This window comes from Hypoxylon fragiforme, assembly GCF_022984875.1.
Source record: "Hypoxylon fragiforme strain CBS 206.31 chromosome Unknown GGS25scaffold_1, whole genome shotgun sequence".
NCBI lineage: Eukaryota > Fungi > Ascomycota > Sordariomycetes > Xylariales > Hypoxylaceae > Hypoxylon > Hypoxylon fragiforme.
The window spans coordinates 954,617-971,781 of NW_026054756.1; the positions used below are offsets into that span (position 1 = coordinate 954,617).

General features: G+C 47.2%; 5 protein-coding genes across 5 annotated transcripts; 1 reads left to right on the forward strand and 4 right to left on the reverse strand.

The window, feature by feature from the left end:
* Positions 1–91: 91 nt before the first annotated feature.
* GGS25DRAFT_512293 (MFS general substrate transporter) lies at positions 92–1,991 on the reverse strand (the record flags this gene model as incomplete). The annotated part of the gene is made up of 4 exons (XM_049262775.1): positions 92–1,277; positions 1,377–1,434; positions 1,518–1,928; positions 1,961–1,991. 4 exons carry the CDS (start codon positions 1,989–1,991, stop codon positions 92–94), a joined length of 1,686 nt encoding a protein of 561 aa, XP_049121065.1.
* A 984-nt stretch (positions 1,992–2,975) lies between these two features.
* GGS25DRAFT_12692 (alpha-L RNA-binding motif-containing protein) lies at positions 2,976–5,329 on the forward strand. The gene is made up of 3 exons (XM_049256195.1): positions 2,976–3,346; positions 3,480–3,932; positions 4,024–5,329. Exons 1-3 carry the CDS (start codon positions 3,311–3,313, stop codon positions 4,855–4,857), a joined length of 1,323 nt encoding a protein of 440 aa, XP_049121066.1. The 5' UTR covers positions 2,976–3,310; the 3' UTR covers positions 4,858–5,329.
* Positions 5,330–6,724: 1,395 nt separating this feature from the next.
* On the reverse strand, positions 6,725–8,802 carry GGS25DRAFT_12821 (Septin-domain-containing protein). Its single transcript, XM_049256202.1, has 3 exons — positions 8,328–8,802; positions 7,802–8,268; positions 6,725–7,748 (listed from the first exon to the last, which is right to left on the reverse strand). The coding sequence occupies exons 1-3, from the start codon at positions 8,485–8,487 to the stop codon at positions 7,110–7,112; spliced, it is 1,266 nt and encodes a 421-aa protein (XP_049121067.1). The 5' UTR covers positions 8,488–8,802; the 3' UTR covers positions 6,725–7,109.
* Positions 8,803–13,532: 4,730 nt separating this feature from the next.
* GGS25DRAFT_468612 (uncharacterized protein) lies at positions 13,533–15,620 on the reverse strand. The gene is made up of 2 exons (XM_049259087.1): positions 14,929–15,620; positions 13,533–14,874 (listed from the first exon to the last, which is right to left on the reverse strand). The coding sequence occupies exons 1-2, from the start codon at positions 15,514–15,516 to the stop codon at positions 13,603–13,605; spliced, it is 1,860 nt and encodes a 619-aa protein (XP_049121068.1). The 5' UTR covers positions 15,517–15,620; the 3' UTR covers positions 13,533–13,602.
* Positions 15,621–15,776: 156 nt separating this feature from the next.
* On the reverse strand, positions 15,777–17,034 carry GGS25DRAFT_468617 (like-Sm domain-containing protein). Its single transcript, XM_049259088.1, has 4 exons — positions 16,914–17,034; positions 16,712–16,852; positions 16,599–16,649; positions 15,777–16,540 (listed from the first exon to the last, which is right to left on the reverse strand). The coding sequence occupies exons 1-4, from the start codon at positions 16,914–16,916 to the stop codon at positions 16,346–16,348; spliced, it is 390 nt and encodes a 129-aa protein (XP_049121069.1). The 5' UTR covers positions 16,917–17,034; the 3' UTR covers positions 15,777–16,345.
* Positions 17,035–17,165: the final 131 nt, after the last annotated feature.

The window sequence follows — 17,165 nt, forward strand, 5'->3', positions numbered from 1 at the left end:
GTGATTATGCTATGCTACCATCTTTGGTTTTATTTTTCGGGTGTCAAGACAGCGTTTGCAATCCTGTTGTGCTCCCACCGAATCCGACTTGTTAATCCCCCGCAGCAAACGGACTCCTCTTCCTCAACACCTCGCCATACTTCCACAGCAGTAGTGGACCGGGAATTCCAATAACGACAGCCAAGAGCGCCATGAGCGTGTTTCCCCAGCCGTACCCCAAGCGGTCGTACAGGGACGGGGCGAAGAGGGGAAAGCCGAAGCCGGCGAGCGAGCGCAAGACGGTAGCGGCGCCGACAGCGCTGGCCGCGTACCGCTGGTACGAGTCGACGAGGAAGCCCTGCAGGCACTGGAATGCCGCGATGCCGCCGGCGGCGAAGAGCATGGCGCCAATATCGGGGCCGATCCAGTGTGTCTTGTACTCGGCCGTCCACCCGTACACCAGCAGGCCCACGGGCACAAGGACCGCGGCCGGCAGCATGATAGGAACCCGGAACTCTGGGCGCCCGACCCCGTGGCCGCGCCGAACCTTCAGATACACGTAGATCCGGTCCTGCAGCGGCGCGCAGATCTGCGCGCCCAAGAAGAAGCCCAGTCCTAGGCTAAGGTAGTTCAGCCCGCCCGTGCCGACGCTCATCCCGTAACCCTGAGGCGGCGGCGCGGTGAACAGGGTCGGGAAGGAGGTGAAGAGGATGTACAGCAGCCCGTACACGAACATCATGTACAGCGAGATGCACTGCACAATCACCTGCGTGGCCAGCAGCCGAAACGGCCGCGTCATGGACACGCGCAGTTTGGCCCAGATGCTGCTGCTGCTACCGTTGTCATCGTACGGGGTGCGCAGAGCCATATTCCCGGTCAAAGTAACGAGGTGCTGCCGTCGCCGCGCCAGCAGCACCGGCGGGTACGTCTCCCTAAGGAAAAACAAACCAGCGACCTGGATCGCGGCGTCCGCGACGCAGGTCGCCCAGAACGCCCAGCGCCACGTCGTGTTCGCGGTGATGAAGGCGCCGGCGATGGGGCCGATGGCGGGGCCGAGCAGCGGCGCCAAGGAGTACATCGACATGGCGCGCCCGCGCTCCTCGGCGACGAACAGGTCGCTCAGCACGCCGCCGCCGATGGCGAGGGTCGCGGAGCCGCCGAGCCCCGAGAAGAAGCGGCACGCGATGAGTTGGTGGGCTGTGCGGGAGAAGCCGCACCCGAGGCTGAAGGCGAGGAAGCTGAGGTTCGAGAGTTGTAGGATTATTACGCGCCCGTACATCTCGGAGAGGGGGCCGTAGCTTTTTATGGTGGGTTAGATTTTGGCACGGAGAGGGAAAGGAAAAGGGAAAGGAAAGACAATGGAGAATGGAGGGTGGGGAAGGTCCGTCTGTACTCACATTAAGGGTCCCAGGGCATAGGCGAGGATGAATATTGAGAGGACTAGGTTCTGTTCGACTTCAAGGAAGCGGGTTTCCGTAGTGTGAGCTGGGAACTTTCGCCAAGAAGAAAGGGGGGGGGGGGGATGATATCAAACCTACACCCTTCAGGAATATCCAGCTCTCTACCAATGTCCAACAGCGCCGGGGCGATCATCGACGAAGAGATCGGGGAGACCAGGGTAAACATCGAGACGATGAAGACGGCGCCCCATTTCTTCGAGAAGGCCCAGTTCTTCGGGTTCTCCGGGTCGTCGGGGCCGGTCCAGGTTACGAGGTTAGGGTCGTCAGGGTCCGGGGACGAGGTCTTCTCGCCTCCGTCTTCGGCCGGCTGGTCTTGCGCTAGGTCGAGGTCCCGCCACGACTCGATCCCATCGCGAACTTCGGAGACGGTCCGCGAGATGATTCGCAATGAGGGGACATCTCCCCGTAAGTGGCTGGATGTGGCGCTGGCGGTTTCGGAGTTGTTGTTGTTGTTGTTGTCGGACCGTCCTCCTGTGGTCTCTCGGCTCACTGACTTTTCCAAGTCATGGGTTTCCTTGTACTGGGTCTTTGCCGGAGCTCGGATTGATGCATCGTCGGTCTCCTTGCTTATCGCCGAATCCTTCATCACCATCACCCCTAAGCGCAACGCCCTCAATTCCTTACTGCCGGTAATTTATAGACTACTCCTAGCTGTAGCAGTGACAGTAGAGTATATAGGAGCGAGCAATCAAGTATTTAAACGATGAGTGTTTGCTGGATTTGAGACGGCTGCCTCCTTTTCTATTTACTTCAAGCTTCTCTCGCCGGTAATATATCTAGGTAGGCAGCTAGGTTAAAGCGAACCAAGAATCTACGAGTAAAGCTTGCGGCTAAGCGGTCTTATATATACCTACCTTACTACGATTCCCTATACGAATGGCACATCACGTTTACATAGGTTAAAAGTTAAGTTATCTTGCATGTTCGGCTCAGGGGTATTTCGGTGGAACCGCGGAAAGGGAACAAGACGGGAATTGATACCATAGACGGAGCCCTGACTGACCTATTGAAAGACGAGGTGGGAAAAAGGGAGATACATAGATGTGGGTAGGTAAGATCTAAAGGATGGAACATAATCCAGCACAGTTCCGGTCAAGGCAGCAGTTTAAAGTGTAGATATCCGATACTCCGATGTAGGTGAGCAACCCGGAGCAGGGTAATCGGCACTTAGGAGAGAGACATGTAGATACTACATAAGCAGGAATGGTAGGTGCTATTGGTAGATACATAAGCTCTTACGTAGGAGATCATGATCTAATGTCCATGGATGTATTCCAACAACTGAATGACCAAGCGGAGAAACAGGCGGAGAGACAGGCGGAGATAAAGGGCTTAAGCGTGATACCATCGGGGTGAAGTTTGAACAGGCCAACGGAGAGAAGATGTTGAATACAAATTCTCCGATACGATAGATTTACAGATTTGCAAGACTTACAACCACAACCTTGAGGCTGTACCATTGAGCCAAGTCAATATATGTATACATATGTAGTCGAATACAGGTATCCGAGCAGCAACACAATAGACATTTTATAGTAAAGAAATTTGACTTTCTTGGTTTTGAATTTCTATAAGTACCCAACCTAGTCGAATCATAAAAAGTGACGATGAGGAGTGGTCCAAGCTCTTTCTTATCGGTTATCAATATTCAAAGTTACCTCATTTATGTGGCTACTAGGTATTAGGTAATTACGCAGCAGCTACGCAGGTACAGTACGTTATGTTAGGTAAATCATAGCACGTGATGGCCAATCATCAAAATTTTGGCGGCTTCACATCTTATCAGAAATAAAAGTTTGGGTTGCGATTCTTCGGCCCCGCGATTCTTGAACTGTTTCTTGTTCGCCTTCTTGCTCGGAACAACAGCCGCAATGAAGCCCAGAAGATATCATGGTCTGAAACGACCGGTAAGTTTCAATTCACTCTCCAATTGACATGATCTTTTACAAAAAAAGAATCAAAAATATGTATATATGCATGTATATATATAAAAAGAAGAACCTATTAGCTCACCACCAAATCATCCGTACCATATTATAGAAACTCCGCCAGAGCTGGAACAAATACAATCTCTTCAATATTGCCAAGTATCCTCTCCCCAAGATCGGCACATCCGACAACGAAACTTTCTTCCAGCAGAAATGGAGAGCAAAAGGTCTGCTCCGTCACTACCACGGAGAGCATGTCGTCGAGCGCAAATGGACTCGCATGTTCAGCCGACGTCTACTCGGTGTCGTCGACATGGACACCAAGTACATGGCCGAGTTCGATGGTTCTGAGATGGCAGCTGGTAGAGGATCTGGAAAGGACGAGCCGCCGAATTGGGAGCATAGCAAGGTAATGAAGCGCAACCTTACTCCCTACATGCAGATGACATTCGCTCCCATGGAGAGACGATTAGATATCGCAGTCTTCAGAGCTATGTTTGCAAGTAGTACGAGGCAGGCTAGGCAGTTTTGTGTCCACGGTGCTGTGAAGGTCAATGGCAAAGTAGTGAGTAACCCTCCTTTCCTCCTGTATCATCATATATAATATAAAAAGAATAAAGATTCCCACTAACCAATGCATACCTCCTCATCAACAGATGCCATACCCTGCCTACCGTCTCAACCCCGGCGATATGTTCCAGGTCGAGCCCGAGCGCGTTCTATACGCAACTGGTGAACCCAAACTAGATCCTAACAAGAAAAAAAATAAAAGGAGACGCTTCGGTCGCAGTATTCGAGAAGACAGTGCCGAGGAGCCAGCTGAAGAGGAAGTCGAGGCGGCTGCCGAAGAGGCTTCCGAGGAGGCAGCAGAGCAAGATCCCGATACAACAGATGCGCCAGAACCCGTTCCAGTAGACATGAAGCCCACGCGAAAACAGGTCCAGGAATTTGCCGCGCGGTGCAGAAAGCTCCTTGCCGAAGAAGAAGCTCTCGGTGTGAAGCAGAAGAAGAAGCTTCGGGCATTAATGAAGGACATGAAATCTCTACTCAGTCGGACTAGTCGATCCAGCGCCACCCCGGCCTCTATCTCTGAGGAGCTTTCGTCCTTGGTCTCAGGATTAACTCTTACCAACGAACAAGCCGCAAATAATACGATAGAGTCCACATCGCAACGTTCGTCGCGGCCAGATCCCATTGGCGATCTCAGCAAGGATGAGCTGAAGAAGCTGGAGAAGCGCATGGCCGAACACGAGCGCGAGGAAGAGGAGAACCCGCATGACCCCACTAAACCTTACAAGACGCCGTGGCGCCCTCGTCCTTACATGTCGCCATTTGCCTTCATCCCCAAGTACCTTGAGGTCAACCACAACATCTGCGCTGCCGTCTATCTGCGACATCCCGTGGCCAAGCTCGGCAAGGCCGAGGTTCCCACGCCCTTCCCTGAAAACATCAACCAGTTGGCTTTCAACTGGTACCTGAGAAGAAGGTAGAGACATAGATGAGGTCCAGGACCTTCATATGTCATGAAACTCAAGAAAGAAGGGATGGAAAGGTAGCCTCCCGGGCACCCACCCCCTTAGCTCGGCATGCGGGAATAGCCTGAGCTGGGAGAGACACTACTACCTACGATGCCACAGGTAGAATAAAAAAAGAAGTCCAAGGAACTAACTGTATTATACAATGCTACAACCCGCCTCGGAAAGCTTCCCGATGTGCTATTTGTTTTTATTCACTGGGGACACTCGCGTTGCCAGTGATATATGACTTGGAGGCACCTGAAGTCCTGGCAAAGGGATAGATAGCCCTAGGTTAAAATCCTTCTCTATGTATATACCTGCCTGTCTACCTACCTACTTAGGTACTACATGTACTTGATACCAGGTAGGGCCAGGTACTTACTTATATAAGGGGCATATACAACATGTATAATACGATGAAATCACACCGTTCGGGTCGTTATCGCGTGCATCATACTAGGTATGCATGTCATTGTAGTTTCAAAGCGTAATGATGCCTACATATAGGTAATTACCTAGTAGATAGGTACCTACCTACCTACATGTAGGCACTGGGCAGACCCCTTACTTTACGTAGTACATAGGGGCTATACAACCTTGAACTATATGTATGTATGTCTCCCTCATCTCTTTACCTACCTACATAGGTACACATCCATTCATTACTCCTTTAGTACCTACTTAGTATTGTAGATACATTACCTGTAACCAGTAGCTTAGGTACCTAACCCAAGTACCTATCTACTTCCCATGTGGGCATATGTACAACAAACAGCAAGTGAAAAAAAGAAGAAACACCGGAAATCAGGAGAGATATTATGTACTGGGCCATCAATATAGACAGACAGACAGACAAACAGACGCCTTGCCTATCTAACTAGTTGCCTAACCTAGGTACTTACTTAACCAAGTAGGTACGTAGTCTACCTACCTACTCTCGTTTCCATCTTCACTTGTCTAACCTTACTTACCTAGGTAGGTACCTAGGCATCTATTCCTATCTATGTACGTACACGACAGCAAACATACAATGTTTCCACCAAGTCCATCCGTTGTCCTCGCGGTACTAGAGAATGCCTGGTAGATAGATGTACGAGTTCAAAGATATCTACCCACTTACACATGTAGACAAGGACGTGAAGCAAGAGCACGAAACCAGAGCACGAGAGAAGAGAAGCAAGTCAAGGACACATTATAGGTAATAAGCATTTACTACTATACTTCATCACTAAACGGCGAATAACTCAGTTCCTAAGAAAAACATCATCCTTTTGAATTCAGACGACCTAAGCTGAGAAACACACCGAGGCTAAAACACAAGGAAAACACAGGATTGTGGGGTGTGACATAAAAGAAAACCAATAGAAGGCCAATTGGGTGGCCAGATGTGTGTGTGGGTGCCGAGTGGTCTTCCTCGTCGGATGGTACAAGCCAGCGAGACTTGCGATTTCCCATCCTACGAGTCAGAAAGATTACTCCTAAAATACAGAGACATCTAATATGGGGGAGCGTTGTTCTGACATTTCTCCCTCCGATTCCTCCACGAACACACCGAGCCGCCTATCGACTTATCCGCCAATTCCGGGTATTTTGTCATAACAGCTGAGAAAAACAAGCACATATGATCGTGAAGGGAAATGAATGGTAGAACAGATACTCCAGGAGGGACAACCAAGGGGCCTGTGGTCCATGAGGCCCGTCAGGAGTTTTTTTGATTTGCGGTACGGGCCACTCCACAAAAATGAAGTATTAGACGATGCTTCTTGTGCCTATTCGCCATAGCTCATATCTCTTGCCCTTCTCCAAACTAACATGTGGGTATTTGGGATAGTGTAATGAGACGTATAAGGCGGTTCAATGTGCAACGTCGGAAGGATTAAGATACAGCTTGCCAACATCCTGAACCAACTATATCTCGCCACAATGTTCAAGAACGCCAACAAGGCAACCCCAGGTATCGAGTAACCTCGCCTCTCTGAAGCCCGCCTATTGTCGTTGGGATGATGGCTGCCGAGTAATTCTGATAGTACCACGATCCACGGCCAGAAGGTGCTCGTCCAACTATCGAGACGGACGGCCATATGGCGAGGCGTATTAGGTGGTGAGTAATTAAAAGTGGTTGAATAAACAGAAGCACGAAGTGAAAGAACGCGGCAGCCTGGTACAGTACGGCATCATAAAGGCTTGGGCGTAGATCGTAGATAGAAAGGCTGGGTCGTGACAGGTTAATTTCGCAATGAGAAACCTTTCCGCTTGCCTTCTTTCTCGATCGGTCGTCCACTCTCGATCCTTGCCTTCTTCTCCTCCAACTCCAACCGTTGACGTTCTAGCTGCTCCTTCATTTCCCGATGGCGGGCATACAGCTCCTCTTCACTCTGCTTCAGCTTGCTCTCCTTCTCGGCTACCTTCTGCTGGAATACCATCTTCATCTCAGCCTCCATCTTGGCTAACTTCTGTTCGTGAAGAGCACGCTCCTCTTCCTGCTTAACGGCTGGGTTGACCTCCTTGAAGACACTAGGATCTTGAGCAACACCCATAGCAGTAAGCTTGTCAGTTCGGTAATTCTCGTATAGGCTGTTGTTGGTGTGCTCCTTGAGTTCTTCCATGTGCGTTCGGATGAGCATCTGGCGCAACTTGACAAAGTCACAATGCTCCTCGTTGTCGACTTCGATAACACCCCACGGGTATCGACGACCGCGAACCTTGCGTCCATCGAGGCTGTCAACCTCATCATTGGAACCGACAACGGCAAATGGAACCTTGGACATGATCTCGTTATTCTCGGCAATCGTCTCCTCGTCATCCAACTCGTATCGAGGGCCCTCGAAGATCTGAATACCGTGGTGCTTGATGTCTGCGAGAATCTAAAAGAATAATTAGCTAACGTCTTGAAAAACCAGCTGATCAATGAACGTACTCTAGACTTGAAGCCAGTGATTTCTTCATCGGTAAGAGTATCCGATTTGGCAATGACCGGGATCAAGTTGACCTTGGTGTGTAGACGACGCATAACTTCAATGTCCAGAGGCTTCAATGAGTGGCCAGTGGGCTGGATGAAGAAAACGCAAGCATGGATGCGGTTATCGACAATGTTCATTCGGTTAACCTTGTTCTCAGCATCCAAGTAGGCGTCGTAACGCTGTTCGATGTTGTCTACAATGGGTCTCCACGACTCGTCATTGTTGACAAAGTCTCCGAAACCCGGCGTGTCAACGACAGTTAGACGAAGACGAACACCAGCCTCTTCAATGTCTGCGCTGATGGATTGGATGGAGACAGTCTTGGGGATGATGTCTAGGCTCGGGCCCTTGCGATCCTTGGGGGGGTATAGAGACGTGTTGAACAGAGTGTTGACTAGCGTGGATTTACCCAGGCCAGATTCACCTAAAATGATTCATATTAGTAACTCTATGATTATACGTAACAAGACTCCATGTACGTACCAACTACCATGACATTGAAGTTGAAGCCCTTTCGGACACTCTTGCGATGCCACTGGTTGGGCAGGTTTGCAAACCCGACATATCCAGTCAACTTTCTTCGCACAACATCCTTGGCATCGTTGACAATCGGGCCAGAGCTAGTGACAGATACCGAAGGCATCAAGTCAGAGCTCGTTGGCGACGAAGGTTGAAGGGTAGGTAGCTTGCTATCAGCCAGCGCAGGCGATGCTATCGAACCGTTTGCAGCTAGAAAATATCAAAAGTCAGCACATGTATTCACGCACAAATGTATGGGCATGTTAGAGAGCAAATTGCAAGAGCGTGTCCGAAGAAATGTACCAGCCAGCGGTAGTTGAACGTAAAGCTCATCGTATGAAATGGGCTTATGGGGACCAAGAGATGGAGCGTCCACAACCAACATGCTGCGATAATGACGAACGGACGGAGGCTGGTTTTCTTGATCCAGGACACTATTGGAACGAGTTGCGCGAGATGAAGGTGTTTCCGCGTCTTTGTGAGACATAGAGAACCCTTCCATGAAGCTATGACCGTCCAGTTGAACACTACGTGCTCGTCCCTTATAGTGGGCGTTAAGGAAAGCTGGCATTGTATGAATGGTCGTTTCTTTCTATTTTCCAACTTTTTTGCTTGGGTTTTTTGAATAGAGACGGTTGTTCGTAACGATGGCCAGATATTCCAAAGAACCAAAAAAAAAAGGACGAGACCCAAGAAGTGATAGATCAACCAAAAAACGAAGGTGGAGTTCGGTAAACGAGTGTATTGGTGATGTTTAGATGGGATGAGATGGAAGAAAGGTGACAAGTCCAGGAAAAGCCATCAAATCAAGTTGGGAGAGAATGGTGATGAGAGACCAAACTCCAAAGCCGTTCCAATGTTGTTTCCTTCTCAACGACACGGGCGACTCTTGCAATATTGCTCTCTTGGATGAAACAGGTGGTTGCATCAATAACAGTTAGAAAGTGCTTACCCATGGTGAATATAGTCAATAGATGTCAAGTCCTAAGATATGGAGAAAGGAAAGCGCGATGTCTAATCTAGAGAGGCGGAAAGGTCAGTCCTGATTGAACTCGAGAAGGGAGAGTGAGAGTTGCGAGGTCGCGTGGCAGCATGGAGGATACTGCGAAGGGAATAGGATGCGACACGACAGGTAGAGGACGGGACGAAGGACGGGCAACAAGCTAGCAATGGAGCAAGCAACGAGTAGCAAGTGATGTGGGAAGTCCGATGGAAGGAGGTCTAGACCATCGATGTCGCGTCTTGCAAGGGAAATATCGATGTGTTCACATACCCAGTAGGATGAATTAGGAGTCGCGTATCTCAATTATCTACGTCGCAGGACGTTCAAACGTATGTGTTGTCGATGAAGCGAGTGAAAAGAAGTAGATGAATTAGAAGGAAGAGAAAAAAAAAGGGACCGACTCTGCGCGTTCCGATATCTCGTTTGGGTGGGGTGGTTGAGAGGACTTGGAATCTAGAGAATGTCGACTTGCAGTAAGTTAGAAAAAAGATGAATTGGGATGAATGGCTGACAGAACGAAGAAAAAAAAGCCAAACTACCTAATTAGGAGGTTGTAGTTTAACGGGAGGAAGAAAGATTTACAATGTACGTGGGAAAAATGAGGTTGTTGAAAGGTGTGCGACCCGACCTCCTGTCTCTTTGGTCTCCTCAATCAAGAAAAAAAAAATCAAAATCAAATTTGGGGCGCCCTGGCCTTTGCATCAAAAGGGGCTTGGGGTCATCTACAACCTTGAACTATGCCCGCATGTACCTGAGTACTATTCAAGGTTGTTCAGAACTTCAGGGTTTAATGTCTGGTTGTTCAACAGGTACATCGATACTAACGTGAATGTACCCCAGCGCCCCTTTTTTAGGCCTTTTACTATGCCGTACTTCCAAATGTTTACTGCTGTAACCGACGATTGCACTACCAAATAACAACTAGAATGCCCTACTAGTGTAGTTAGTGTTATGTACCTTAACTGTTAGTGTGCCCTCTCACTGCCCTGTGTGCCCTGGTGTGCCCTGGTGTGCCAGGTCCGTGTGCGACAAGGATGCATCCATGGACCATGATCACTCATTGATGCATGCTGCGCTCCCAAGCACTCGTGGGTGTCAGTGTGTGGCTAGGGGATCTTTGCCGTAAGGGTCTAATTACAGGGATATTCACTAACTTTGAACTTGTTGATTGGGTTAAATCTTCAACTGGGCGGAGGATTTTAATCAACGGGTACAAAACTACATTAATGTAGCAGAGAACGTTGAAACTGGAGGTTCCAGCTTGGAGCTTTTGTTTTTTTCAAAGTTGCAACTGCAGATGTCGGCTCTTGCAACTTGCAAGCCTTCTTCTGCCACCTCATCATAACCTGATGTTTCTCTTTTGATTTGCTTTCCTTTTCTCTGTTCCCTTTGATTCTACAACTTCAAAATCATCAATTACTCTTCCAATCCAGATGTCCTCCATGTCCTTGGGACTTTCTTATTTACTACCTACATTATTATATACCTTATCTACATATAAGTATATATACTTACATATATAGTTCAATGTTAAATTCATTCATTTCAATTATTATATACCATTTATATTCAATCCAACCTAGTACGGGGAAAACTGCCCCAGTGGGAACGAAACCAATCGTCAGAGGCAGAACCTTAGATTGCTGAATCGGATAGTGGCAGTTTCACCGGCAAGGTGAAGTCTTATTAAGTACCTGTTTAAGTACTAGCCCCAATCCACTCCCGTGAGACGCGTCGGGTTCACCATACATACATTGTACATACATGATACTACAACGGTACACGCGCATGTATCTACTTGCATGTACATATCAAAAACTCCACTCATAATCAAGTTGTACTACTAGTACTGCTCGAATAGTAAACATACATATGTTGTATGTAAAGGACATGATGGAGCCCACGTAATCAAAAACTAAGGTAGGTTATATATGAATGAATTATCGACTAAAAGATGAGGAGTTTTTTTTTTATAGTCGCAGAACGTTCATAAGCAGGTCACCTCCGTTTATACTTCGTATTTCCGTAGCACCTAACCAATAACCAATAACTATTGCAGCAGTACGTGCATACGTGCCGGCCATTGCTCGTGTTCGCAGGAAAAAGGGAAGCAAGGAGAGAGTACAACCACCAGTACAGCATTTGAGTACATGGTACTAAGTACTTATAATAGTTACTGGGTACTTCAAATAGTAGGCCTAGGCAATCCAACATCAAACTGATTGGTGACCGGTCGTAATCAAAAAGCTCATAAATTTGGCGTGGGATGGCATGTTGTTTGTGGGGAAGCCACTCTGCCTAATTTACATAAGCTCCGATATGCAATGCAAGGTACGTACAATGTAATAAATATTAAGTTTCAAGTTGTTAGGGCCTGTGCATATCCCGGAATTATTTCTTCCGTCTTCCGACCCCTTTTATCTGGATCTCCAGAAAGTCGTGAATAACGACACTTCCATCCAGATATTGGGAGTAGTGACAAGAAATGATATGCTATATATATTAGACAACACTCCCTGGTCTATCAACCCCTACACGTAGTTTCTATAAATGTGAAATCGAATCTACGACGAGATTGTTGCTACCCCCATTGTTATGTTGACAATGTCTGTCCCTTGGAAAGACTAAAGATAGGTCTCGATAATGTAAGAACCAGACTCTCATCATGTAAATTCAAGCCATTTCTATCTTGTCATTGGTCTCATGCTAGTTCACCCGTGACAATTGCTAGTCGAGAATTAGTAGTCAGCAGACTTTAAGGCGGTATGATAATAGTCAAGCCATCGTCCAATGTAAGTCAACTTAGGTATGCATACTTCTAGTACAGAATGCATGTCTTAGAATACTGAGCCACCCCCATCATGCAATGTACTAAGAGATCAATTCCTCAGTTGATGCATATGATGATATAGAGCCGATTATCGGTAGGTGCTGATAGATGTCTTCCTGATTAGCGTAGCAGGTTTCTCCTCCTTACCGCTTAGCAACACAGTAGTTAAGGAAAGTTGAAAGCCAGCCCCCCCCCTGAATGGGATGAACATTACATATGTCAACTGTTTCCTTTCAAATTCTATGATAACTTCCAACAACTTTTCTTGACTTCGCACAGTATTCACGTATCTCTAATACTGATAAACAGTATGTTCCAGCGCACATCTACATAGATGTCTATCTATGTCTACAACTTTCCTTGCCGATGGCTAAGGGAACACAAGACCTAACACGGATGTCATAAATCATCTCTTAGACACCAGGGGGATAGATTTCCTTTATCAAAGACCAATTTACCATGCACACATATCACACAAAAAGGAAAGTGTAGGGCTGATGTAGTTATTGCTGGCGATTGCCAACACCTCGAGTCTTAGATGTTAGGAATCTGCGATGCCTTAAAATACTACTTCTTGTATTCCCAGGTATAGGTAGCCTCTATACATCATACCGAGGACCAAACGCACGATTAGAAGCTCGTCCTGGTCGTAGCTAATAGCTAATAGTATGTATGTCTACGAAGAGAAGCAATCGAAGCAGTAGTTCAATACGTTCCAGCTCATGGCGCCAGCAACACCCGACGCCTTTTAGTAACTGTGAGTGTCAAGTATCTACCTGGGGGCTAGCTAGAGCAAAGACGGCTACATGTATATGTAGCCACTATAGTCTTCGGGGAAATGCCAGAGATCCTCGGACAGCAACGATGCTGTTCTGCGTCGTAGAGGTTCTCTCTCATGACAAACAGAAAGAGCCTCGCTCTACAGTGTTAGCTCTATTGTGGTAGTCATCTTCGCCTGGGTTTCTTCACCACCGAAGGGAGTAAGTACGGTTGAAGCGTGAGTATGTCTACGAAAGGATCGAATGGATTCCTTGACGCAGTAAACCCATCCAAATCTAAATTACCTAAACGTTTATACTTACCTACCTATTTAGGTAGTTATAATCAAGAAGTATGACGCTCAGCAGGCTTACTTATGGCATTCCTGACTTGAGTCCATCCTGAAAACCCCCTAACCAATATCATGTCAAGAGCTACAATCAGATTCAGGGGCACCTACAAATCTCATCTAGGCAGGACGGACAAGCAGCCCAAGGTTATCAGACTAAAACATCACTTCATCTCGAATTCACAGCCGAGGGTCTGTACATCAAGAAACTAGGCAACGCTCGACATAGGCAATATTTTAATGCAATATGACTACTGAAGTATTTGAACTTGGAGATATTTGATTTTTGAGATATGAACTAGCCCCAGCCTGACATTGCGTCGGCTCGTGGAGGTGATCTAATACGATTGCTGGGGTTTGATTTAGCTGCTTCTTTCTGTGCTTGGACGGCGTCAAGCAGCTGCTGCACTTCTGCGTCAATGTTCAAGTCTCGCTTGCGACACTCCTCAATGAGGTCATGTGCCCTCATGTCTTCTTCTTGTATGCACCTCCTGAGCAGTGCTAGAGCTGAATCTCTATTCATAAACCAATTGTTGCTCAGGCCCGCCGTCTCGCTAGACCTCATCTTATCGAGGAAATAGAACGCCTGCTCATAGTTGTCCTGCATACTGGAGATGCGAATCAAATGATTATACACGGTCTCGCTGGGCTCTATAGAAAATGCCTTCATCTCCTCGTAGAGGAAGTTCATGGATCTTCTTGCCGTGCAGTGAGCGAGGAGAACATGATAGGTTTCCAGATCAGGGCCACCTGCACAGATTTGGCGCACGCTTCTGTATAGGTCCAAGGCAACTTGAAATCCACGATGGATCAGAATAGTCTCCAGGACGACGTTGAATGCGGCAGGAGGGACTTGATAATGTAACCTCAGCTCATTCAAGATATCGATGGAATTATTCGTATCCGAAGATGATTCACGAAGAACCCTAAAAATAGACCGCGTGCTAGACAGGTCAGGATATAAATTTGCCTTGGCCATGATACATAGGGTCGTGAATGCTCTTGCAAGATCCTTTTGCCGTACGTGGATGTCCATCAGAGCTTCGTAATGATGTAGCTCAAGTTTTTTCCCACGTCGCGAAAGGGTTTGGATTGCACTTACAGCCAGGGCTGTATCCCCATGGTTCGATGCCGCATTCAATGTACCCATGACAACGCCATCAGGAGGGTGTAAGTAGCCGAGGGAGACTGAATGGTCCCATATGTACTTGATGCCACTGTAAAAAGAGTCTCTGCTGAATACGTCGAGTAGAAACTGCCACGTATTCAAAGACAGTGGCTCATCAGTCAAGTTTGAAACCTTTAAACGATGTTTGAGGATCGAGAGCACTTCATCCTGAAAACCCAAATCTCCGAATGTATAAAGAAATATGTCATAGAGCCAAAGTGGCACATAAACGGGGTCCTTTTGTAGCTCTTCCAGTTTTTCCAGAGCAAGCTCGTACTGATTATCCCGTAGCAGGCCAATGATGATGCTGATCAAATCATCTGGGGTTGGCGTATACCATCGATTCTTCATCTCAAAGAGTGCGGTATTTCGGAGGACATAATCAGGATGAACAGCCGTAACCTACGTCCCTATATTAACTCATGCAAGACTGGATCACTAGTTGGGCCATCTCACATCTAACACAGCCTGGTATACTTGGGGGGTGATTGATATGCGTAGCTTTTCCATTTCCTTGAGGAGCTTACTAGCGACTTCGGCAGAACCATGTTTCTTATCGACATTCGCCCTTATGAGGCTCTCATAGAGTACGGCATTTGGCTTTTCTTTCCTCACTGTTATCAAGTATTCGACCAATTTCACTATTGAGAAATAAGTGCTCTCAGCCCTTGTAAGTTCTTTCAAAGAGGCATATATAGTCTCGGTTGGGATCCTGTCAAGCTTGGTAATGAAACTATCAACGCCTTTAAATAAAGCGTCGGGAATCCACGGGCTTCGTTTCGCTAGTCGCGTAAGGTATTGAATGCGCTCATGTTCGCGATACTCGTGATCATCTCGCTTCGGGTCGTTTGGGGGAGAGGGGATTGCTCGGTATTCTCGTCGTCCTTGGCTTTGGGTGATCTGGGCATTGCGACTAGATGATGATAGGATTGGTCTTTGTGGAGGATTATGAGGAGGACCAAGTAGTTTAGAAATGGTAGCAATGTCTGCCGAGGGGCATAGACATCGCCATAGTCCATCGATGACAATGCGCTCCCCTCGCATTGCGTGATCGGAGGACAGGTGGTGTGCGAAGTCGTAGTTGCATATAAAACATTGAAATATTTAAAATATTCAAAAGAATAAAGCGGCAGAAAGAAGAAATCTCGAAATTACGAAATAGGTACAGGGATAAGTTACATGCCACTTATTTTGTGGCGCTAGTTTCAGTTGGTGACAGCTGCCAGGATCGACTTTTAGCGTCCGATGTCAGCATTATGCTCCAATGTGACATAGGCGGATATACTTGTACATTGTATTATACATAAATAGTGGACTTGAATTGCATCAATACGTTGAAATTGTGTAATCTTGTGGTAGATGTGCTCATGTGGTCCTTGCAAAAGTAGTTGTTTATTGATAGACTATTAAGAACTTGTCGATCATGTGAATATCTGTTCGTTGGGTCCTTACACTTGCTGGGTATTTATTTGCATTATCATTGAGAAAGCTGGACAAATACCTAGTACCTAGTACTGATATACCTACATAGTAGGAAGGTATCTGGTTGAAGATCGGGTTCTGATCCCTGGATTATCTTGAAAGGTTGTGGAGTTTGGTTGCTCGTTGCTCGTTGCTGCCACGGATCTCTACCAGGTACCTATCCTCTTGTGCCTCGCACAAGTTCAATACCTATTGTCTGCGCTAATTCTGTCTCGTCGGGCTGGGTATCGTTCTCGTCCATAGCAACTGTCGACTTAGAGCTGTCACTTCATCTTGACTTCGCTGACTTTTCGGGAGTGTAGTATTTCCCTCCGAGTGCCGCGTTCATATGTATCGGTGGCCATCGTCATTGGCAGCCATCTTGCATTTTTGCTGTAGGATAAAATCATCCTCACGCACCGCGGCCCCTCCCACGACCCCTTCCTTGGCCTCGCCCACGACCTCTATCGCCGCCTCTGCCACCGTGGTCTCCTCTTTGTTGGCCATGTCCTCCTCGGCCACCTCTAAACCCACTTTGTTGGCCGTGTTGTTGTTGCTGCTCTTTCGCGAGGTCAATGATTTCGTCAGGTACTCGGAGATATTTGATCTAAAAAGGCTTCATTAAACACAAGAAACGGGTTTATTAAAGGTAATATGGGACTTACATTGTTGCCCTTCACGTATACTTCCGGGAGACGGACAAACTTGTCGGCGTCCTGTTTTTACGAAGTCAGCTATGATGCTTACTTTGGAAGGCAACGAGTGGTTAACTGCGTACGGCACTTGTCTGGATGACTTCTTTGAGCGTCAGATTCATCCACGTATCGCACTGTATTAAGTGACCGTTCAAGGTCTCTCCGTTTTTCAGCTCGACAAGCATGGGGTGGCCTTGGGCCGCGTTCAAGAGGCCGAGAGGCAACTAAGAAAGCGTGCGCATTAGTAGGTACGAATATGAGAGAAGAGATAATTGCATATAATACCATTTTGAATGAACCGCAATCAAGAATCAGGGTAATATGGTGCTGTAATGTGAATTGCGCAACAATGAATCTTTGCTTGGTTGATATGACAGCAATGATGATACTTTGTTTTAGCAGTTGCAGCGACAAGCTACCTAGTAGAAAGAATTTGGTGGGGACCATGCATATATTACCTAATCTAGTAAGTCAACCTTGAAGCCACAGAAATCGGATCTAGATCGTACTGTCGTGGCTAAGTACGCTAGTACCTAA